We start from the raw sequence: 25054 nt of genomic DNA on the forward strand, positions 1-25054 counted from the left end.
AGGGGCGGGCGGGGGCCCGCTCTCGGCCCGAGGCGGTGCAACTGCCAGAGCGCCCTGGCCCTGCTCGCTGTCAGCGCCCCCGGCTGCTGTCCGCAACGCGCGTCGTTAACCGGCGCGCAGCGTGATATTTCTAATTTTTATTCTAGTTTGTGTAGGGACATAGGTGGTGACCTACGAAAGGCTGGCTTACCAATCATAAAACTTGACACTATACATTTTAACAACGACATCAACATTCCTTGCTTACAAATTACATAAGTATTTTGTTAATTAGACTTCAACTCCGTATTTGTTAGCTATAGATCTCCCTTCTCAAGCTAATCAGTGTGTAGCTGCAGTTCTTCCATTTGTGTCTGGGGCCCGTTTTGAATAGGTAGTCAGGGTCTCCCGCTGCCACAATTACCCTTCTCCAGTTACTGCTCAGTCTTGACTTCAATCCTGGTGGCTCTTGTCCAGACAGCCCATTTGTCTTGGGATTATCTCTCCTTTTCCATAAAACAAAATATTAGCCAAGTGTATGATGTTTCTAAAGCAATGGAGGATATGGAGGTGATTTGAGACAGCCAGCACAGTTCCACCAAGGGAAAATCCTCTCCGACCAACCTAGTGGCCTTCTATGATGGAGTAACCTTATCAGTGGATAAGTGATAAAGGTGTCATTTATCTGGACTTCCATAAAGCAAATTTTTGCAAGGGTTTATTAGCGTTTTCTTTCTTTTACCTACCACGGCTCTTAACTGAAAGTGCTCTCCCCCACCAACTTTCACTGCTCTGGATGAACACAGCCCCACTGCTGCCTCCCCCTGCCTTTGTGTACATACATCTCTTCTGTTTTCCACTAGCACTCCCTGTTCAAAGTCATGTAGCTCAGCTTGCTGATTTGGCAGAAACCTCACCTGACAACAGCAAAAAAAACCTAAAAGGTGATGAACATTTACCTAGATCCACTCCATGGAGCAGCTTTCCATTTAGCTGTACAATGGCTCACGCTGCCTGGAGGAAAAGAGAGAAGGTGTTGCCCTCTCTCCATGAGCTCAGGCTGCAGTGGAACACACACTCCTGACGCACTACCATTGCTGGCCTAGCCTGATGTCTGCCCAGGGTGCCAGAACAAGAAGCACCCTCCCCTTCTCTCAGCTGGATTTTTCCACTGCCATTGCAGCCCGTGAGACACACCTAAACTAATGTTGCAGAGTTAAATGACACACAGACTAGGATAAATTGTATTTTAATACCAGTACAAAAAGCTAATTTAAAACATTCTGAAAAATGCGTGTTTTATGATTGGCTTTTCGCAAATATTAAAATGGATGTTATATGTGTTGTGTTAGAAAGTAATGCTGTATTAATTCTCTTTAGTGTGTTAATATTGTTTTAGGTTATAAAAAATGTTAAAATAGAAACTATGCTATGTAGGATACTTTTTTTTAAAGGAAGGACTCACAGAGAAATAGCAGCCTCAGGACACCTAAATCTTTCAGAGGAAAAGAATTTATTGCCCTGTTATCAGAAGAAACGAACTTCTTCCCGCCTCAAAGGCACTGTTAGGATTCAGAGGAAGAAGCTGACGATGACCAGACAGAATCCTGTATTTGAATGGAATTTATGCATCATGTATGAAGTGTATGAATATGCAACAGGCTATTGCTTTTAAGGGTTAATCCTTTGTTAACAGGTGTCCTTTTTCAGGCTTGTTCTGCCCAGAAAAAGGTACCTGGACATCCGTAACTCTTTGTTTCTATTGTCTCATATTGTCCTAATTAAAATTATCCAAATTATTATTACTCTAATTGTATTACTATTTTTATAACCATTTTTTAATTATTAAACTTTTAAAATTTTTAAAACAAGATATTGGTGTTTTTCGCAACGTTTTCTGCATTTGCTTATTAAATAGCAGGTATTGTGGGATCTGTGGGATAGGAGCTCACCTTCACAAGTCACAAGCAAGGTCTCTCTGACTAGGGTCAGATTGTAAGTGATGTATCTTGGAGCAAAACAAGGAATCTGCTGTGTGAAAGGAGGCCTGCTGTTATGCACTGACCTCTGCAGCGACAGTTCTTCGCTGATGCACTGCATCAGAATGCAACAGAACAATTATGATCAGAGTGAATGAAATGTGAACAGCCATGTACATGTAAGACCAACATAAAATCAGTAAGGCAAGGGTTAAAAAAGTGACCTAGAACACAGCTGAGAGCAGTAAAATTGGTAAACACTACGGGCTGTGCAGTGTAAACAGAGCAGAAGGCCTGTGCCCTGGGAATAGGAGGATGGCAGCCAGGTCAGAGTACACTGTAAATGCCATCCCTGCCCCTGCTGTCACAAGAGGGAGGCAGAATGTAGCCATGGAGATACCCAAAATAAGAAAACAAATTGTGGAACAACAAGATAAATAGCAGATGAAGTAATCAAGAATTGGTGGGAAGCAACCGACTGCATTAATCTAACTGCTGATCAGCACAGACCCGCCCAGGGAGCGGTTTGCCACCGCTGGCCCAGAAAATGCAAAGAGACAGCGAGGGATGGATGAACAGCAGCAGTGAGAACTGGACAGGGCACGTTCTCTGGCAGACAAGCCCTCCTGGCTGTGCCATTTTGGATGCAGGTCTTGGAGCTATCAAGTATGCAAGTGTGAGAAAGTCATACAAAAATAGAATATCCTTGAGTTGGAAGGGACCCATCAGGACCATCGAGTCCAACTCCTGTCCCTGCAAAGGACACCTTCAAGCCTCCCATAGGAATGGGAGGACAGTACCTGCTCACAGCAAGTTACAATCTAGAGCCAAGCAGGAGAACCTAGATTCCCACCCTGGCGATCAGGCAGCCCAGACGGGCGGTGGTTTGTCACGGGCATGTTCTGAGGGCGGCACAGACCGGCAGCCCCGCCATGGCCGGCGCCACCCGCGGCCGCCCCGCGGGCTCTCGCGAGAGCTCCCGTTGCCGTTGGTGACGGGGCGGGGCCGCTTTGAATCGCGGCGGGCCCAGGGCCGGGCGCGCCATGGCGCCCGAGCGGCCCGGGGGGGAGCGGGGCGATGTCCACAGCCCCAGCGCCGCCACAGCCGCCGGCTCGACGCGCGTCGAGGTCCCCCGGCCCCCCTCCATTGAGGAGTTCACCATCGTGAAGCCCATCAGCCGCGGCGCCTTCGGGAAGGTGTACCTGGGCCGCAAGGCGGGCCGGCTCTATGCCGTGAAGGTGAGGCGAGGCCGGGGTCCAGCGCTGCTGCCGAGCAGCCCTGTGTGGGAGAGCGGCGTTCCCGGTATGAGCCCCGGGCCCTCCTCGGGGAGCGGCCGCTGCTCGGGCACACCCCGCTCTCACCTCCCTGAAGCCTGGAGGGTTTGGTCAGGGGACCTCTGATAACGACAGCTGCTTTTATAAGTACTTTAAATAAGGGGAAATAACGGCAAAAACCTTGCCGAGCGCCAGGGTGCTGTTGGCCTCCCGCCTGTAAACAGCTGCTGTAGCTGAGCCCCCTCAGCTGCTGCGCCTGCCGGGGGGTAAAACACCGCGTCTGAGAGAGAAGGCGAGAATAAATAATAAAAAGCGTTCTTGCTGAGTAAATATTTTAAGAAAACTCAACAAAAACCTGTTACATTTTCTATGTCGTTGCACAAAGGGCTAAAATCTAGGCTTGTTGTTAGTAAGAAGCTTACCAATTATTCGTGCAAACTTGACTTTGTGATTAAAAGGATTATAACAATCTACATAGTACACAAAGAATAGGAAACATAAAAACAGTCGTACAAAATAGGCACCGCTCTGCAGAGCTATATATCTCTATGCAGTTTTACTATGAGCATTTTGAGGTTAAATTATTAGTGTGCTCTGTTTTGTTTTTCAGGTGATGAAAAAAGCAGACATGATCAACAAAAACATGGTTCACCAGGTGCAGGCAGAGAGGGATGCACTGGCTCTCAGTAAAAGTCCTTTCATTGTGCACTTGTACTACTCACTTCAGTCAGCAAACAACATCTATTTAGTGAGTAAAAAAATGGCCGTGGCATTTTATGGTAGTCTTGAAAATTAAGCATGAACTATAGTGATATCTCAAAACATTTTTGTAATGGTATTCCTTAGTCACTTTTACATCTTTCTCAAAATGGTTGAAGAAGTAAAATATTTCTCTTCCTCTGGTGTCTTTGGGCTCTTTCTGCTCATGTTCCCCTCTGTTACAGGAGAAACTTAGAAATTCTCACAACTGCTCTGTCTTAGAAATATGTAGAAATATTAGGGAAAACAAGAAATCATTCTATTCAAGCAGACGCCAAATGACTGGAAGATGCTCCATGGCTCTCTTAAAGGAAATCTATTTTACTTATTTCCAGTGCTCAGATGTTGTTACAGTTGTTGGCCACATGACAAGATGATAACTGAGTGGCAAAACTAAATGCTGGTCCACACAGAGCACTGTGGAGCACTGCAGGACTTGTGCATGGGTTTATGTACTGCTTCCACGTAAGGATTCAGACTCTCTGCAAAGGGTCTGGCACAATTTGTGAGGGTTGCTGTAAGCACACACAGGGAGCAGCTTGATGAAATTCTGAGACAAGGTTGCTATGCACTCCTACAATGCATTTTGGGTGTAAACAAAGGCTTCTTTTTCTGGAATCTGAACTGCTGCATGGAGTAGAGGGCTTCAGGGTGAAGGATTTGGAAAGGAGATGCTAAAATCATGTCTGGATATGTGTGTATATGTATATATTTATGTGTGTGTGTTTATATATATATATGTTTACATATACGTGTGAAAGAATATTGTGTATTGAACTGTAAGTACTGATGAGATTTCCTGACCAAAACCCCATAAATGCCTTCTTGACATCAAAGAGTGAGTTTCAGAAACCCTGCTGACTTCTATTTTATTTTGAGTATGACATGGACCATCATAATGTGTTTGCATAATGGTCTACTGGGTGTATTTTTTTTCCAGTCTTTTTCATGTGTCTTAATTGCACACTAACTCTCACTGCATTTTTGATAGTTTGTACTTATTTCACAAAGTTCAGGTCTTAATTTAATATTGTGTATAAATGACAGCAAGATAAAATATTGAGATACTTTGATTTGTGTAGAACAGGTGGTCTTTGGCTTCAGGCGTGAAGTTTCACAGGAATGCTTTGCACTTTATTTTCTATACTATGGAAATATACAATATTAAGCTAAATATAGATTAATATATGAATATAAATATAGGTTAAAATGCATAATATTCAATATAGAAATATATAACATTTATAATACAGAAAATTTTCTGTAGTTAACTCTTAAAAGCTGTAGGTAAAAGCTTTTTCATTAGCTACTAAAAGTAATCTAGGCAAATAAAATAAGCAAATGGTCTACAGAAAGAAATGCCTGCTGTTACAGGACACTTTAATTGTTTTATCCAAGTGAAAAGTGTTGTGTGGGAAATGAGGTTTGAACAAAGGTACTTCTCTCTGCTTCTGTTCCTTGAAATCATATTTTTCTAGGGGAGAAGGTTATTTGGTGTTTTACTTCCAATTTTGAAATGTGTTTTAAGTTTAAAATGCTTGAATGACAGGTGATGGAGTACCTTATTGGTGGAGATGTCAAATCTCTTCTGCATATTTATGGATATTTTGATGAAGAAATGGCTGTTAAGTATATTTCTGAAGCAGCATTGGCTCTTGACTATCTTCATAGGCATGGAATAATCCACAGGTGAATTTATTTTTTATTTTTCTTACAAATAAGTATTTGGTAGTTTGGGTTTTTTATTTTTTCACTCTAACACATAACCATCACTGTTTCATTGTGGCAGCTTCCACAGGCACTTCATTTGCTAGAGCTGCTGGAAGCTCTTCGTGTATGTGTGCACTGCAGCAATGCTGTGAACCACTGGCTAAAATCAAATCTGTGCCTGTGTGCTGAGCACACAAACCCACAGAGCTTTCCCCTGCCAGCTCTTTGCCAGTCCAGTGCTGGATTAGCTGTGGTGGTCCAGGAACCCTCTGGGTACTGCACACCTGGGCCTGTGGGACAAAGGGACCCTGGTGATGCTCCCCCAGAGTGAGGGCTCTTTTTGCACTCAGCAATGCTGCAGAGAGCGCACATGAGAACTCTGCTGGAGCTTTGCTTGTCACCTGTAGGAGCTGCACATCAGTGAATGTTATGGTGCTACTTGTGAAGGATGCTTGTCAAGCCTGCTGAAGCACAAAATATGCAACTCTTGATATGCATGCAGATTTTTACAAAGCCTGAGATGTTTGTGCCATATTTAATGCTAAATATATTTGATTCATTTGATGTGTTCCTCAAACTGGAATCTTCTGCTGGCTAGGAGATGTTACTATTAAACAGCTCTAACCAATGTTTTGTATTGAGTGTTTCTGACCAGTGAACTTCCTTCATGTTGCTCAGTGCTCTTTTTGCTGACTCCAGCTGTATTCATATTTTCAGGGATTTGAAGCCAGACAATATGCTCATTTCTAATCAGGGACATATAAAGTTGACAGACTTTGGGCTTTCCAGAGTTACTCTGAACAGAGGTAAGAGTTGTTTCTATCCTATTGGTTGTGTTAAAATGTATTTCTGCATCACATTTCCATGTTCTTGAATACTTCACATCCCTGTCAAGGGCACCTTTCAGTTAAATAAGTGCAAATGTTGCAGTAATACCTGATTTCTAATAGGTAAGTACTGATTAGCTACATGCTAGTAGGTGGTCTGCTCTTAGCATTGCGCTTCAGAAGGTAAAATATTTATTCTTTGGGACAAGGATGTATGAAATATGATCTAGAGTCCTTTCTTTGGAGGGATATGGATTTCAAAATTTTCTGAAGTCTGCTAGAAGATTTCAACGGGTGAATGAATAATTCTGACTTGTTCCTGTTTCTCTGACTACTTCTGGCTTTCAATTCATGTCTCTCAGTCCTGTATAAATTAATTTCCAATAAATTAACTGGCACATTCCAGACATTAGTTTGAGGGATAAAGGGGAAGATCAGCTCAGTGCTTTGGCATGTGAATGTTCTCTTTTCAAGCAGAAAATATAGCTGAATGGTCATGACTGTCTGGCACAGGCTGCAGATCTTAAGGTGAATAGCCAATTTCTGAGCTGGTTGGTACCTCCTTGGTCAGATCATCCAAACTTACGCTGCACAGCACCAGCTCAGGTTTTTTCAGACAGCTGCTGGAGGGTACATCCTTTTTGTATAGTTAAAGGAATGTTGAAATTCAGAATTGTCTATGGAGTTTGATTCATAGTTTTAAGAATATAAAGGAAAATCCTAGGTATTCTGTATTTTTTATGATCTACTGCTTTAACTGATGTTCTAATGGGACAGGTTATTATTGTGTCTAGTTGAACATTATATGAAAGCTTTAAAGCTACTTACTGCTAGTGAGCAAAAAAAAAAAAGGTATCCAAGGTTGAATTTTCACCTGTGAAAAATTCTTGTGTAGCTTTTTTGAGTTGTCTTTTGGAAAAAGAATCAAATTTAGTATCCTATTCCACAAGCCATAAGCTGGAACTGCTGCCTAAAAACCAAAGCTGATATCAAATTAGAAAATGTAGTGCTTTTTGCATAGTGTGTTGGAAAAGAAATTTGGCTTCTACAACTTCTGTATGAATAAATGTTTGGATGTATAAGAAAAAACATGTTGTGTTAAGTAAGAATTTACAGGTAGGTCTTCAATTGGTCTTGGTGGCTTCATTTGTATATTTTTTGAGTATGTGACTCAATTTTTTCTTCGGCTTCATGAAACTTAAGTAAATGTCTGCAACTTTGTTTAATATCCAAATGAAAACCTGATCTATTTGATTTTGGGTTTTCTTTTCTTCTGTAGAGATAAATATGATAGATATCCTTACAACCCCATCAATGGCAAAGCCAAAACAGGACTATTCACGTACTCCAGGACAACTGTTGTCTCTTATCAGTTCTCTGGGCTTTGTAAGTAAATTTTCACTGTCTTTGAAATATTTAATTTTAGTTTATTTACTATCTTAAATTCAACAGTTGGCATGATAAGGCTATTCTTGCATCTCTTCTGCCAGCTGGTAGAATGACTTGTGATATGTTTAGTGTGTTCTGAAATTCTGATGTGATTATCTTGGACTTTTGAATTGCTGACTTTTTAATGAGCGTGGCCAAGCTCCAATGCAAACATTATTGAGAATTTGTTCAGACTCCATTAACTTTGAACTGTGCTTCTTTCTGCCTGTTAGTATACTCCTCCTGTAGGAATGAAAGTGCCAGGGCACAAATCGAGTCCAACATGCGACAGTCCTCATGGAGCAGTCTCTCCTGTACCTATGGCCCAGAAGGAAAATACCCCTCTTTCAACTAAATTGTTCAAAACACGTGAGTATAACCAGGCTTGTGCTGAGGAATACTCTGCCTGTAAGGTTATGGTCTTTTAATTTCATGTGAGTAGTTTGGACCTACTTCATTAAATGTGATTCTGTTGGTGTCTTGCTCTCCACCATTCCTCCAGTGCTTTACATATGACATGTTTTCACCTACACTACTTATGTCATCTTCTAAAGTGATTTTGTTTGATTGGGTTTTTTCAGATCATGACCCCTGAATTCAAAATCACCCTTTAAAGTTTTATGGAAATAGTGTCAGTTCTTGACATACTTTCAGTGGAAATTGTTTAATAAAGCAATGTATGCTTTCATTTAAATTGTCGTCTCCTGCTGCTTTCTCATTTCTAACCTGAAATGAAAAGGAAGGCAACTATGCTGCTAATGTTTATACTGCTTTTACATTCTTGGCAAGTTCCTAATTAAAAAAAAATGTGTAAATTGACTATGCAGGAAAGATGACAAGAGAAATTGTTGTCATCATAGCTTTCCTTAGCTTCCTTTGATGTGAAAGCTTAACATAGTGTGAAGTCAGTCAGTACATGTTGCCTGTTTGTATCAACATTTGAATTTCTTTTTCTCTTAAGATCTGGATAATTCTCAATTAACACCTGTGATGCCAGCGAGGAGTTTAACTCCTACTCTGCTTCAGTCAAGAAACAGGTTTGGTACCTCCAGTGCCAGTAGTCAGTCTCACACACACCTGTCCAGTGTGGAATCAGAAATCTGGATCAGCCCCAGGTGCAGGAAAGGTGTAGAGGTCAGGACTGTTTCATCCTCCCACTCTAAATTTAAATTAGTTTGTACTTGTCTATGCAAATGTCTGCTATTTACTCTACTTGCCTTGGTTATTTCAAGTGTTGAGAAACTTTCCTACAGTAGAAGGAGCAAGGGTTGTAATTTGTGTTGAGTAGGATTTTGGGTCAAACCAATATAACCTTTTCCTTCAAACAAATATTAGTCCTTTGCAATATAACAGGAGAAGCAAATGCTACTGAGCCTGCAGCAAAGGAGTGAAAGAGAAAGCTTCCCTGACCATCACTGGTTTAGCCCTGTCCTGCACAAGATGGGCACTGCTGGGAGCAGTGGCTTTTTGGAAGCTGACCTTGTCCCTAAAGCTTATTTGCTCAGCATTGTGGGTGAAAGAATTTATTTAAAAGACAGAACTTGGGAAAACAATAAAATCCACTTCAAACTTCTAGAAGCTGTTAAACTGAAAAGTTTAAGGCTTTATTACTGAAGGGTTTTTGAATCACTAACCAACTAACCTAACACCAATAATTATAGCTGTTAATATTTTATCCTAAAATATTTTATCCTGTTTTAATGTGTTCGTGAAATTCTGCACAAACACAAACCTAAAAGAAAATGCTGCGTTATGTAGTTCCTTGCCATGATTCCTATTTAGAGCATACAGAACAACTTACAGAATAATAAATTGTTTTAAATGTATCTATCTGTTTCTTAGGCCTTGGTTTTGGTATTATGTTATCAAAACATTAGGGACATCAGATTTTCCTTTTGTCATCTCTGAAGTGTAATATACCACAGGGTACTATAATGGGGTTCTTTTCTTTGGACTTTCTTTGAAACTGAAAACTTCTGTAGCTTCTTAAAATAAAGTCACAAATACAACATCAATTGCTCTATTTTTTCATCCTTTGGCATTTAAAAAATGTCATTTTCTATTGTATTATAATGAGCTTATTTTATGTTAAAAGAAATCAAATTACAAGGTCATCCCTTATTTGGTTTTGATTTTTTTATATTTTGAAGTATGGTTTTCACTAGTAGCAATTAGAATGAGTAATGCTTGCAAATCTGCATTTCATTATGTAGGTTGTAATAAAGCATTTCAAATAAAACATTTCTATAATGCTGTAATCATATTTTTCTTGATATTCAAAACTTAATGTGCTTTTTTGTAGCTAAGTGAAGATGAACCTCGTTCTACAACATCCAAAACCAGTAACAGTGGGTCAGCTCTCCTTTCAAATGCTATGTTGCCAAATAGCAAAGAAGTTTTAAAGAGGAAAGAACTCGAGTCTGCCATTTCTCCCATTGCCAGCAATGAGTCTGGCAGCAGGCAGAAGCTGGGAAGTGAACATTTGGATATAACAGATACTCCTGTGGGCACTCTGGATGTGAAAGTAGTAAGAAAGTGTATTTCTGAAAACAAGATTTGGAAAGAAAAAGTCTTTGTAAATAAAAGAGACATGACTTGTGAAGCAGTGGAGACTTCCAGACTACAACAATTGCTTTCAAGGCAGAATGAGCCTGTGAAAGAGGAAGTAATGTTTGAAAAGCCAGGTGTAAAAAGAAGCTTTGAATCAGTTGACACTAGTCCTTGTCAGGAGCTTAACTATGTTAAAAAAAGCAATGCAGAATATAAACGTGGCTGTCAGATCTCAGAATTTGCTGCAGACAAAGGAACAGGTTTGACAACAGAAATTCAATCCTTGATGCTTTGTAATGATGGATGCCTTTGTGACACCTGTGAAAGCAAGGAAGAAGTGAAGAGTTTTATTGGTAACCAGGAAACAGTAGAAAGATCGCTTACTCCAACTGTAGCTAAAAATCTTATGTGTGATCTGGATGCAGACTGTGGAAAGGATGATGAAAAGGAGTACATGAACTCCAGTTTTTTAGTCACTGATGATGAAAAACCTTTAGATGTCTTCAGTGCAGATTCTGACTTACTTCCTGAAGTGTCTGTTACAGAAAGCCATCTAGAAAAACAGCTTTTGGATTTGGACAGAAGTGTTAAAGACCTCTCCTTCGAGGAACCAAAACCTGAAGGTGTGCTAATAACATCACCAGAGTCCCGAGATGCTTTACAGGATGGAGAGGAGGCACATACCATCCAGGACTGCAAGCCAGTACATCAGAAAAAGGATAATGACCAGAAACACATGGAAGAGACTTGCCTTGACACAGTATCTTCTCCTTCAGCAAAGATGAAGGAAGCACTGAGTCTCTTCAAAAAAAATGCTGTTGCTTTTCGGAGTTATAATAGTCCAATCAATCTATCCAATATATCTGAGCCATGCAGCATGGCTTCCTTAGATATAATGGATCTTTCACCTGCCTGCAGTGGCTCTTACCCAACAGCTATCACTCCATTACAGAAAGGAAGACCATATCAGGTCTATCAGGTAGGTAAGGATGCAGATAGAAACTTTGTACATGCAGTGGACATTAGGGACCTGAAATTATTTCAGTGGTAAATTTAGGGAAAACTCAAATAGTTTGAGTTACTCTGTCAAAATGACCTCTGTTGACAGGGTTTCACTGTGTGGCCAAAATGATAATATCTGTAAGAATTTAGCAGTAGCTTTATGTTCACTGGTTTGCCTTTGCCTCAACATGCATTGACTGTCCATTTCTGAGAAATCTTTGCTGTTACAGTCAACTGATTAAAAAAAACCTGTGCTGTTTTTTCTCATTCTGCTCCTAGTGCAGTGTCATATTTTCTGTGAGCAGTTTTAGGTTTCCTAATATAATGGGAAGTCTTAGTTGGGTTTTTTTTTTTGAGGGGGGGGGGGGTTGGGTTTTTTTTCCATTATCCTGCACTCTTCCCAAGACAGTGTGAATGCTGTTCAGCTGCTGGTAACTGCCATTGTACCTGCTACTTTTTTTTTTTTTAATCCTGTTAAAAGTGATGGTGTAACATATTCTGTCAAGTGCCAGTTACAAGCCTATTACAAAGATTGATGTGAACAGTGATAGCTGCTGATGTGACACTGGAGGAAGAACTTAAGGAAAAGTTTCTCAAAGAGTAAGCATCTTTATGCTTCAAGACTGTTGAGATAAAGCACTGGAAGCACATTTCACATATGCTTTTCAGGGAATGTTTTGTAACTTGTTCTTGGCTTGAACTTACGTTAGCAATTACCACATCTGTGACTAAACCTGGAGCTGGGAGTTTGTGAGCTGGTTTTGTTTGACATCTGAGTCTTTGTCCCATTTTTCAGACCCCTTACCAGGGGGATGCTGGCACACCGTACAGGACTCCAAAGAGCGTTCGAAGAGGAGCTGCCCCCGCAGAGGGTGAACGGATCCTGGGGACCCCGGACTACCTGGCACCTGAGCTGCTTCTGACACAGCCTCATGGTAAGGCACACCAGCATCTGGCAGTACCTGCAAGGTGGCACCTTTACATTTCTAAATGTCTCTAGAACTGTAAACCCTTCAAGCGATAAGATTGGAAATTCTTCAAAAACAGCTAGTGCTAAGCTTTTGCCATCATGGGTAGTGGCTGTGTTTGCTTCAGCTGCTCCTTCCATCCCTTTACTGGTTTCTCATCACCAAAGGTTTTAGTTGTCCACCAGCAGGCCTGCTGCCAATCAGCATTGGAAGCTGCAGCCTGAGACTTGTATGTGGCTTAGGAGTAACAACTTGGTTATCCTGAGTGCACTTAAAGGTTCTTTGGGATGGGAAAGGAGAAATTTAGTGAAATTTTAGAGTGAAAGGCTTAAGCCTCCAATTATTTTTAGAATGTTTTCTGTGTTTATTGATAATTAAGTGTTATGTGAAGCCAGACAATTGTATGAAGTTGCCTTAAAATCAGTTATTGAGTTGAGTGACCTCATGAAACACTCCAGACATCTGACAGGATCTTCTATAGAAAGGTACAGTAATAGCCATCACATTTTTGGAGGCTGGTTTTTGGGTTGGTTTGTTTGCTTTCAAAATACTATACTAAAATAGCACAATTTTGAAGGGCATAAATTTCTTTGTCTCAGATTCTGAGGTCCACTGAGACTAACAAAAAGTCGGAAGTAGTTTACTGCTAAATTGCAAGAAGCATTAACAAAAATTAAATGCAATGTGTCTATCTCTAATACAGTTGTTGATGTATAATTGCATTTTATTTCCATCCCAAAAGTATACTACTATTTTGTAGAGTTGCAAGTCTTGGGAAAATTACATGAGAAAGAGACTTTAATTGAGAGGCAGTTATTACTATCCTGTGGAGCAATAAAATTCTGCTAATGTAAATTAACTAAAATTCTATGAAGAGATTTAACAATTTACCATTAAAAACTGAAAATGCTAAATATATGTAGTTGTTGTTCTGCACTTCCATTTAGGATTCCTGGATATCTGGCAGGTGTTAAAACTGGATAATGTTTTAGAAATGTAATCAGTGCTACTTAGACCATGTGAAACTTGGTCACAGGGTGATCTCTCTGTGGTTACTGGGTTTTCAGGACTTCAGTGAAAACTTGCAGAGTCTGGGGTTTGTGTCAGGAAATGACAAGTCTCCCATTACCTTCAGTGAATCCAAGGTTTTTGAGGCTTCAAATTTTCCCTCACTAAATATTTCTCATGTTGAGTTGCTTGTAAATGTAGTTTTAATCCTAAATTAATCATGTTACAAAACTATTTTATTTTTGTTTCTAACTTAGATTTAACATTGCCATCTTTCCTTATTGTGGAATATTATCTTAGGGAAAAAAAAATCTTCATTCCTATGCCTTTGGAGACTCATACTTGATATTCAATGTTTGTATTTGTTATGGGCTTTTTTTGGGCAATAATTGTAATATTTTTACTTCATTGTCTTTTCATATGCAGGGACTCTGGTATCTGGTGAGTTTTCTATATTCTGTGCAGAGCTGAAGTGTTCAGCATAACTGAACAGTCAAAGTATAACCAGATCACAGTTTCTGAGAACATTGGGTGAACAATGTTTCTGTATAGAAAGACATGTCCAATATACCTCCACATGAAAATGTGTGATGCTCACAGAATCAGGAAACATCCTATCAGTGTGACTAAACTATCAGAAATCACACATGTAAACTTGTACTTCAGAAGGAAAGTCAACATTCTTAAATTGTTTAACACAAGGTAAAGCCAGGGACACTTTTCTCATTGCTGCCTTTCACTTCATTGCAGTCTCATTTACTTTGCCTAAGGGTGAAGAAGGTTCAGGTGCTCAAGACTTGGTGTTATTGCTTCTTGCTTCAAATCACAGAATGATAGAAAATCCCAAGTGGAAGAGACCCACAAGGATCATTGAGTCCAACTCATGTCCCTGGCCAGGACAGCCCCAGAGTCACAGCATGTCCCTGAGAGCACAGCATGTCCCTGCAAACACTTCTTGAGCCCTTGCCAGGCTTGGTGCTGTGGCCACTTCCCTGGGGAGCCTGTTCCAGTGCCCAGCCACCCTCTGGGTGGAAAAACTTTTCTTAACATCCCACCTGAACCTCCCCAGCACAGCTTCATGCTGTCCTTTGGTCCTGTATTGCAGGTTTATGGTAGGAGTTAATCTCATTTTAGTTAGACTTTGTGTGGGAAAAATTGCTGCTGACGCCTGGTTATTACACTGTTCAGGTTGTGATCTTATTAGACTTTGACTGGAGCTGGGAGTATTTTACTGAACATCCAGGTACTCTTAACAACAGAGGATGTGAACTCACTGCTTTGATGTGCTTAGCTTGGTGGGCACTCTTACTGCTGTTAGGAACTGCTAAAAGTGTATTAAATTTCTGGTTAACACTCTGGTTTTCAGCATTTCTAAACTTAACAGCAGTCTTTGTGAAATGGCTCAAAACATTCATTTGCTTGGAGGTGTCTTAGGTTTTTCTCTATGCCAAAAAAGCCAAGAACAATTAGATTTATTATCTTTCCAAGTTTTGGGGTTTTTTTTAACAGCAATTGCGGCATCTGTTCTTTATATGGTGGAGTGGGCATGGCTTGAAGATGCAGGAAGCTTAGGATGCATGCAGTGGTGTCTGGGACTGCTTTGCCTGCTGGTTTCAGTGTACATTAATAGGAGAGATTGGCAAAAAGACAAAACCCTGGAATGTGGGAAACCAGAACTATCTAATAACAAAGCAGAGATAGCCAGTAACTACACATTGCCCCAGTCAGTTCAGTGTAATGAAAGGCAATGCCAGCTTCATGTGTGCTGGCTCGTTTCTGCAAGCTGTCTTCGTGATGTTCATCATAATTTAGACAAACAAAAATGAAGTTCAATAATCTGAAGTTTTGGAGATTTTTAAAGAACTGAGAGAAGGGCACAGACAGCAACATGGAGCACTTACCCAGGCTCTAGTCATGAGACATCTATTTCTTATCACAAAACAATCTCCTGGAGGAGTTAGCTCCTGGATTCTCTGTGATGGGAGTTGATAATTAGATTGTTACTAAGATCCCCCTTGGTTTTATCAGCAAACCCCAGTATTATCCATAATGAATTAAGGAGCAGAGTAGCTATAAAAAACCTTTTAATCTATTTTTAATCTGCATGTATATTAAACACAACTTGTCTCTTCATAATTTTCAAGAAACTTGCAGAATTTAAACACTCTTCAGCTTTTGCTAATCTCAAAGTCTTTGCAAGTATCATTTTTGTAAGTGTAATTATGTGGGTTTATTTTACCAGGTTCTGCTGTAGACTGGTGGGCCCTTGGAGTTTGTCTGTTTGAGTTTCTAACTGGAATTCCACCTTTTAACGATGAAACACCAACACAGGTCTTCCAAAATATTTTGAAAAGAGGTAATCCACTTCAGTAACAGGGCAAGTATGTATTTCCAATATTTGTCTTATAGTTTGAGTTACCAACTCAACTCTCTTTTTGTCTGTAGACATTCCCTGGCCTGAGGGTGAAGAAAAGCTGTCTGATAATGCCCAGAATGCAATAGATCTTCTTCTAACAATTGACACTACTAAGAGAGCTGGACTGAAGGGTTGGTATTAAAATTGGTCTTTGTAACTTATTGCAGATTTTTAAGTGGTGATTTCCTCCTCCTGAAACTTAGGCTGATAAACTTCAGTGCCTCCCTAGGTTCCATGTATAGTGCCACAGCACTTAACAAGTTGTGGTATTTTCTGTATTTCTTGTGGGGTTTTTGCTTTCTGAACAAGGTGATTCTGGGGAGGGATTGTTTTGTTGGTTATTAATTTTATTAATTGAACTTCTGTTTTCCTTTACTGCTGTTCTGCTATGCATTTTTAGTGTTAGGCATCTGATGTACCAAAGTTCTCTGTTATCTAATGAGTTTTTGGAATTTTTAACCTAAATGACATTGGGAACCTTGATTAAAAGATGATCTTTTGGGAGAGAAGCCTCCTACAACAAACAGTTAATTCAGAGAGAGCAGTTTTTTCTTAGGAATCAGCCTGTCTTTACTGAATGCATAGGAAAATATAAAGTTGGACAATATATACTGTACAAAGTCTACTTTTTTTGCCTTTGTAGAAGGGCTTAAACATTTCCTATTGTTAACAGCGACTATGCTTTTTTTTAAAAAAAGTGGATAATGGAAAGAAATTTAGAGTGAGATATTTTGGAAATAGAGAAAGAAATCTTATGAGAACTGTTCAGGAAATCACTCGAGAAGAAAATTACTATGGAAAGGCTTACACATAAAGAGACTAAATGCTAGAAGCTGAAATCAAGCCAAATTAAAATAGAGAAGGTACAAGATTATGAATGAAGATTATTATGTCAGCAGACAATTCTGTGGCTTTGATAGATTCCAAACAGCAATTTGAAGGTGTTTTAGTTAAACATAAGTTATTGTCTTTGTGTCTGGATTTTAGAGTGAAATCCAAATTGCCTGTCAAGGGCAGAATTTTAAAATAGATGACATAATGGTTTCTTCCTATCTGAGCTTCTTTAAAATTCATTCTTTGTCAAGATTTACAACTGTATCTGGCCTCTTTGTCCAATTTATAGTCCACTGAAGTGAAGTTGGATGAGTAGTTTTCAGGACAACCATTAAGTTTTTCTTGCAGCACTTAAGTTTCCATCACTGTCATCTTCTCTCCCCTCTCCCAAATTTGTGATCTCCCTTTTATCACTATAGCATGAAGCCTTTCGTACTGGGAAATCCCAGTTATGTTGTTGTAGTGCTGTGCTTCTCTAAATTCAATCTTTCTGGGTAAGAGCAGCTTTCAGGCTGCTTTTGGCTCAGTGGAACTGTATGGAACAGGTTCCCTGGGTGGGGGTGGCAGCACCTTGTCCTGCCAACAGTTTGGTCCTACTGAAGTTGGGGTTAATCAAAGCCCAATTGCAATTTCCACTTTCATGAACTTGTAGAAAAGGAATATAGAGCAAATCTCCTGACAGTTATAGATATGGGAACAAAGTGACTGTGGGGCTTGGACATAAGGAAGTTTCTAATGCTGATGTGAACTTCTGTTTCAGAACTGAAGCATCACCCCCTCTTTCACGGGGTGGACTGGGATAATCTCCAGAACCAGACGATGCCATTTATACCTCAGCCCGATGACGAGACTGACACCTCTTACTTTGATGCTAGAAACAATGCTCAGCACCTGACCGTGTCTGGGTTTAGCTTATAGCATCAAGAGAAGTGGACATTCTCCATGGTTTTGCACACTTACAGGTTGTCTTGTAACCCTAGTTTGGTGTTGACTAAGTTTCCTTGCTGAATTTAGTGTGTTTCAAGTTACCAGCCTATTTTTATTCTCAAGAGAAACTACTGTTTGAAACTGGTATCAAGTGCCTTTGTGCTACTTGTTATCTCCTGCACCTTACTGAGAGGCCAGAGCATTGTGCTTCTTGGACCTAGTAACTCTTGGCAATAATGGGGCTTTTTAATAGTAATAATTATTCCAGTTAGGAAGTGTGGTGTTATTTCCCAGCTAAACATAATAGGGAAAGGATATAAAGGAATCGTAATTGTATCTAATTAATTACTTACCTATTGGTGTTTCAGTGTGGTGGCAAGCTAGTTTGGGAGCAGTCCTGTCTGAGCAGTGTGAATATCCACTGTGCAAAACTGGTCATTTCTATTCAAGGTGGGAAATTGAAGTCTTAATGCAGCATTGCAATGTCTTGTCTTCTGTTTGTCCTATTCCCAAGAAGGGCTGGGAGGGTACAACAGTTAATTCCAAGTTAATTTGGCTAGAAGTGGCATGTGAGACTGGCAGGACACTATCCTGTCCTAGAGAAATGGGGCAGGGAGAGGATACTTGGGGCAAGTCTTAAACAAATGCTTTGCTTAAGTTGTTGTGTTGTAACCCCTTGGGCTGTAGGAAGCTGGACTGAACACACATTTAGCAGTTACTGGTTTTATATAGAAAATGCCCAGTGTGTGTGTGTGTGCTCCCTTGTGTCAGATGACAAGTGACAGATGATTTTTTGTTTTCTAGCAAGCAGTATTCATACTGAAGCTGCCAAGTATTAAAGACTATAATATATTGTAGGCTAACAGACTGTTTTGTAAACTCACAGCCAGAGCTTGGATTTTGACTAGAATATAAAATAGAAGTGTATGTTCTATATAAACCTGAATTAGGGGGAAGTATATTTAAATTTATATTTAAATGCAATACAACTCTTGTGTCTGCTAGGTTTTAGATGTTTATTTGTAGATAATTCTGTTTAAATCATCTTCAGTATTTTTCTTGCATATGTATCTCTAACTTAAAGAAGATTTTAATTTTTCAGGTTAATGAAATGAACATGTTAGATAAAGATCATTTGTGCTAGATGGTGTTACCAGCCAAGTGCCATGTGCCAGAAGCCAAGCATTTTGCCAGTGATTTTTGCCAAGTGCCTTTTAGTTTCATGAACTGACTCTCTTTGTAGCAGTAGTGAGTTGTCCCTTCATTACCCTGCTTCCTGCAAGACAAGATTTATTGATGGAGTTCTCAGCAGAGTCTGCCAGGCTTTCTGCTGCCCCCTCACGTTGCTGGGAAAGGAATGGGAATGGTGAGGAAAAAGGAAGTTTCCTAGAAAGACCTAAAGAGTGCTGATTTTTAATAGCTCAGAATGACCAATCCCAGTTCTTGTTGTGAAAATTCAATTTTGTGAAATAGTCTTGGCAAGTTGCAAAACATACAGTGAATTTCACTCCCTTTGCTAAGGACTGCAGTTTCAGAGAACTTCTAAGTTGTTCAGTCACACTGCAATTGTTACATGATGGAAAAGGTGCAAACAAATGACTGCACTACTGAAGCACTGTTCATAGACAACATTCTTTGAAAGTGATGAGAAGTTCTTCAGTGGTTTTCCTGTGTACTGTTAGAATATATAAACTGGGGTAGGAGGGTACCTTAATCACTGGTACTTTATGCAATTTATTCTTCCATTTCTAGTAATCTAGTTTAGGAAAGCAAATCTTAAAAGAATTAACTATGATTACATGTCAAAGAAATAAGAAACTGAACACCACAACAGCTCTGTGTCTTCAGTGTTTTACAAATGGTTACACCTGTTTCCATTGGTGGTGTAACACATTCCCATCAAGGTGGAAGAAACTTGTTGCACTGGTAATAATCTTCTTTATCCCTTTGAAATAGTTCTTAATCATCTACAAGGGTCAAGTAAGCTTCTATAAAAATCTTATCCTAAAAGAAAATTGGGGTATTCCTACCAGATGATTAATGCAAAAGCATAGAATTAATACAAAACCAGGTGATTAATACAAAAATAGAGCATTTGTAGAACAGTAAATTGGCCAATTGACAAATCTGAATGTTTAATATAAAGTTATCACTACACTGCTGTCCAAAATTTAAATTTCACACAATTAGCCCTGAAAATATTGCAATATCCTGTTCTCTTAATTATCTTGCATTTATCCAGGTTATAGCAAACATGGAGTTGAATGTCAGACATTGATTGTTGAGATTTGTGATGTTGTGGGCTGTTCTGGTTGGTGGGGCTTTTATCTTTTGTAAAAAGGTGAATCCTAGCTTTATTGTTCAACATGGAATTCCTTATCAACTCAGTCCCAGTGGTTTTGTCCCACTTGTTGCTTGACTTGAAATACTGCAGGTAAAAGTTTAAAAGGTATAATGTAGTACCTGGAAGAGATCTCGTGTTTCTTATTAGTAAAGATTTACACATAACAGGGTAGGCTGGCAAAAGTTTCTGATCCTTTGAAGCTGTAGAGTACCATTTGGCAAGTCCTGCAGCTGTTACATGGTGCTCCCTGAAGGCCTAAACTTTATGTGCGTAATCTACACATAAACTCTGCAGCTTCCAGGTTATCTTGGGAGACAGTTTATCAGCCATTACATCTGAAAACTACTGGAGAGTTCAGTGTTGTACTTGGTTACACAGAAGCAGCAGTTTTGGATGGTTATTCCCAGCCCTTAAGTGCTGTTGGGCACACCTACACATGGGGCAGTGTCTGGGGACCAAGGTGCTGAAGTGCTGCCCTGTGTTGTTGAGCTCAGAGATTCCAGTTTCAGCATGATTGGGTTTACCACATGCTTACTCTGGCAATAAAATGCATGATTTTCTTCTCTACTTCATTCTCCAAAAGTTCACTTTGCACTTACTTCAAAATTCATGCTTCAAAAATTCACTTTACTTTTGTGTAAATATATAAAATAAAATAGTGCAGTTGTGCTGCTGCTGCTTCTGTATCGTTTTTCTTTTGCTGTGTTACTTTTGCCCCTGCTGGGAGTGTGGCAGATGGATTTTTACACAAAGAAACCCTGAGTGCTTCCCAGTACCTCAGCAAAGGCAGTGATTTTAAGTAAGGAAATACCTATTACTTGCAGTACAGGTCTGTATGCCCTTCAGTCAGCTCATAACTTGCTAGGCCCTGCCTGGAGGCTTTAGTAGCAGCCACATTTGTGTACTGAAATGGCAAAGTCCTGAGTGGTAACTTCTGCAGGGCGTGAGTCTCCTCTGCATAACTCACATGAGTCAAGAAAGGATGGTGGCTCCATCTCCTCAGCACCTGCTGTGCTGCCCCAGCCCCAGAACAAAAGCAACTGAGGACGCAACAGCTGCACCAGGCACACACTTAGACCCAACTCTGCTTCTGAGCTCTCAGCTGAGCAGCTCTGAGGGGATGGATGGAGTGTCTCATCTGCTTTGATACAGAGCAAGCTTCAGGTGCAGCCTGATTTGCTGCAGGAAACCAGACTGATGTTTGCTTCACAAGTGCACTTTGGGGCTGGGTCTGGCCCTTCCAGTGCTGTGCAGAACTGTTCAGGCTCCCAGCCCTCCTGCAGAGAGCACAGGCTGAAGCTGTGTATCCCAGCTCTGAGCTCCAGCCTTCTGCTTATGCTCTGCCTCCACATCAAAGCTGTGTCTCTTTGCACCTGATGGGTGCAAATGATGGGCAAATGATAAAGAACCAAAGCAACCAGTTTTCCTTACCTTTAAGCTGAAATACCTGCCAACTAGGAACCTGTTCAAATAATGGTGAGTTTGAGATAGGTCCAGTTGTGAGTTACAAGTGAATTGTTACTCAAGTGATGATGTTCTGTATTACAACTTCCAGGTTGTGATTGATTCTTCATGATACAGCCAGCAAGCTCTTGTATACACAGCATCTGGTGTACAGCATTTAGGAAATATTAAGTCCAAGATAAAATACAAAATATTAACGGACTGATTTATTGAAATATGAATAAATAACAAGGATAGTACAAGCCTACATTTATTTGAGGGAGAGGTTAACAATTAAGTACCTTTGGGAATGTCTGTCCCGTGTCTAAGAGCTCGAGCCCTACAGGTGCCAGGAGCTGTGGGAGGCACTCCAGGGTGGTTTGTCCTGGCAGAAGACATGCTGCTTCAGGAGCCTGGGCTTTCCTGTGACCTGCAAGCTCAAGTGTCCTTCCTGTATCATTTCTATCCTTTGTGATAAGAAATCAGTCACTTTAGGAATTTTAAGCTCAGGCACAATGGCTTCAGGTCCCAGCAGAACTTCCAGGATAAGCTTTGTTCAAACCTGAGTTTTCAGTACATCTCATGCCAAAACTCATCTCTGGCACATGAAACCATCTGCTTGTTACAGCAGTCTTCAAAGAGTTTACAGCTATTTTATTTTTTTTAATTCAGCTTTACAATAAGAAAATCAGAAAAGGGGAAAAGTAACTAAAAAAAATTTTCACATAACTAAAAAACAAGATTAAAATTTCTCTGGTAAAACCAACATTAAATTCTGTGATTACATTTTTATACAGTATAGCTTGTATGAAAAATGTTTTCCAAACTATAAAATATTTTCAGGAAGGACCAAAAAAAACTTTCCTTAAAAATTAGTTGTAGGATGTAGTCCTGGTGGAAAATGAAAGCACATCAATAATGGTGAAATTTGAAGATTTAGAGCTTAACCATGGATTATGTTATGATATAATTCTTCATAGCAAACTGTAAGTTTTCTGTCAAATCTACTTTTAGTGCATTTAAATTTTTCAGAGATTTATACAACTTATATATTAATTTATTTTAAAATTAAGTGTAAAGCATGCTTTTTGTCAAGCAGACTTCACAAGGTTGTACCTCTATCTATATATGGGTTAATAAATATTCTGTGGGGAAAAGGAAAAGATCAGCTCCAAAATCAGCTGAAAAGGTTTTTTTTTTCTGAGAGGAAGTAGAAGGATAATAAGAAAGACATACCAGAAGTGATATGTTTCATGATGTAACTTGGGGAAAATCCACAATACATTAAATCTTACTTTAATTTAACTGCCAACAGAAAACTTACAGTGCACTGAGCTTTTTAAAAGCTTAAAGCTAGACTTACTGAGCTAGTTTTCATCTCATTTTAAAGCACCTTGTGCCTAAACTATGCATTTCAGTTAAAATAAGCTGTTGTCAACAACAATAGAGTTAGGAAAGTTAAAAAGATAAGGTGCAGCCTCTTTACATAGATCCCTTGTACCACATGCTGTTTCCAAACTCGTATTTGACAGTCCCCCTGTTATTAATGGCTCTAACTTTCAGGATATATACAAATTCCAAAATCTTCTTTACAATTTTACAGAATAAGTGAAGGATTCAACTTAATTTCTGACCAATTTATATGGGAATTGCTCCACACCAGTTTAGCAGCAAAAATAACAAGTTGAATTCCTCAGAGCTATATTGTATTTTTCCAACAGCTTACAATGTATTGAATTTATACTCTTTTAGAGCTTTCACCTGGTAATACCTAATGCTGTGGAAAAACAGGCAGGGATCTTGAGATTGTAAAATTATTTCAATGTTAAAGTGACAATTTTACATATTTTTCATTTATTCTTTTACAGAGATGTTATTCTCTTCATCACCTGACATCAGCAGGCCAGTAATTACTGAAGGCCCATCCACAAGCACATTCCAAAATAATTACTGTTCATATGGTGTTGAGGATGGAATTATTCAATTTATTTGTTACCTAGGAGCTGTGAATCATTCAAGTTTCAATAATATTAGTCCTTAAACATTTAGCTCAAAGGTAGTAGAAAACATTACTGTAACATAAGGAAGATCATCCCAAATTCTGAGATTCTATGAGAATTCAGACTTCCTTTGCTTTTCAGAGCCATCTTCTCCTAGAAGTCCTTAAACATAGTCATGAATTCTCAGTTCAGTTTTCTAGAAGAGGAAACAAAATAAATTAGTTTAATGTACCTTCATATATGAGATGATTTTTCATTTGTCTAAACAAACAAATCAATTAAGGTTACATGTGAAAGGTTTCCATTCCAATAAAACACAACAGGACACCCTGTCTTGACACCACAGCTTTTCTAAAAACTGATTTCTGTCTGAAAATTTTCCCTCTTACACCAAGGAGTAGAAAATTCACTAAGAATTTGGAACTGCAGATAGAATTCCACAGAAAAATCCCTGACCCTGGGTCAGTGGTGTGCTGGCTCAGCAGAGCAACACTTAAGACCTGTTTTCCCCATGACTCCATAAAACTTAAAATTAGAGGGTTCTAAAATAATGAGTTGAACCTAGACAACTTTTCCTGTTATGAAAATACATTTCTATCTTAGGATAGAAACCTTAGGATTGAGGTTTTCAAGCCTTCTTGGTGAAGGCTCCAGTACAAGTACCCAGATTTTCAGCATTAAGTTGCCCATAAAGGAACAGGGGACAGGTTAAGAGGTGCTGGGATGGGACAAGAGCTGAACACAAAGCTCTTGCTTACAGAAGGCTGTCTCTCCACCAGGAACAGGGAATTTGCTGCACTGTGCAGAAGAGTTTAGAAGCCAAGGCTCCACAGCTGCAGCACAAGAGAACTTTGCACGGTAAGAGACTTGTGGTTTCTGCTGCAGGGACACTTCATGTAATTTAAAACTAAAAGTACACAGACAGGGCCAATGCAGGCACTGAGAACAGCTATTGCCTAAGAGCTCACACACCTTGCCCAAGAGCACAAGCTGAAACTGGCCATGGGACAGGAGAAAAGGATTCATTTTGTAATTCTGTTTTCTCACTGAGTGTACTTGATCAGCTTCCTACACATTGTTAAAGGAGATAGAGCTCCAGATAGAAATGTGCTGCAGAAGCACATAGTCCTTAAATTCTGCCTATGAGTAGACTTCAGAAACAGAGAGAAAAGCTCAAGAGCACAGACAATTCTTGAGTTGTTTCTGTTATTGAAGTTCATCTCAAAACAATACATGAAGGAGTAAACAAAACATGGGGCTGTGCTGTCTCTGTATTTCACACCTACACTGGTATTACCACTGGTACAAATCCTGGTGTCCAAAACTCAAAAAGAATGAGTTGAAAAACTGAAGCACTTGGCAATAAACCACAAGAATCATTCTAAGATAGGAAAACAATTTTAAAATGAGATTCCAGTTGCTCCATTTGTTTTGTTTAAGCAAGAGATTATGAGATGACCTGGTGATAGCAAAACATAACCATGGAAAACACATTACAGGCTCTTTGTCAATTGCATAAAGATACAGGAAAATCCAATGGATGCAAACTGAAGCGGGTCAAATCCAAACTAAAAACAATGTACCATGTGTTTATTCATCAAAGCAC

General features: G+C 39.6%; 2 protein-coding genes across 9 annotated transcripts in view; one reads left to right on the plus strand and one right to left on the minus strand.

Annotated features, from left to right (window-relative positions):
* The first annotated feature begins 3842 nt into the window (after window positions 1-3842).
* MASTL (microtubule associated serine/threonine kinase like) lies at window positions 3843-20610 on the plus strand. Its single transcript, XM_058811289.1, has 12 exons — window positions 3843-3980; window positions 5541-5680; window positions 6419-6507; window positions 7808-7914; window positions 8190-8325; window positions 8918-9090; window positions 10259-11485; window positions 12305-12443; window positions 13911-13925; window positions 15727-15840; window positions 15930-16031; window positions 17495-20610. The coding sequence occupies exons 1-12, from the start codon at window positions 3846-3848 to the stop codon at window positions 17650-17652; spliced, it is 2535 nt and encodes an 844-aa protein (XP_058667272.1). The 5' UTR covers window positions 3843-3845; the 3' UTR covers window positions 17653-20610.
* Window positions 20611-21648: 1038 nt separating this feature from the next.
* ACBD5 (acyl-CoA binding domain containing 5) overlaps window positions 21649-25054 on the minus strand; it is a 30332-nt gene continuing 26926 nt past the window's right edge. For all 8 annotated transcript variants that reach the window (XM_058820835.1, XM_058820819.1, XM_058820811.1 and 5 more), the window contains one exon: window positions 21649-23644. In XM_058820835.1, coding sequence (XP_058676818.1) covers window positions 23632-23644 — 13 coding nt within the window. In that variant the 3' untranslated portion in view covers window positions 21649-23631. The remainder of the gene's footprint in view (window positions 23645-25054) is intronic.

Source organism: Ammospiza caudacuta, chromosome 1 (genome assembly GCF_027887145.1).
Source record: "Ammospiza caudacuta isolate bAmmCau1 chromosome 1, bAmmCau1.pri, whole genome shotgun sequence".
NCBI lineage: Eukaryota > Metazoa > Chordata > Aves > Passeriformes > Passerellidae > Ammospiza > Ammospiza caudacuta.

What these genes read in the sequence shown, in the direction of transcription:
- MASTL (XM_058811289.1), top strand. Translation starts at nt 3,846, where the DNA reads ATGAAAAAAGCAGACATGATCAACAAAAACATGGTTCACCAGGTGCAG. An exon ending in CAGCAAACAACATCTATTTA is followed by an intron (nt 3,981 to 5,540) that starts GTGAGTAAAAAA and finishes CTTGAATGACAG; the next exon opens with GTGATGGAGTACCTTATTGG. An exon ending in AACTAAATTGTTCAAAACAC is followed by an intron (nt 8,326 to 8,917) that starts GTGAGTATAACC and finishes TTTTCTCTTAAG; the next exon opens with ATCTGGATAATTCTCAATTA.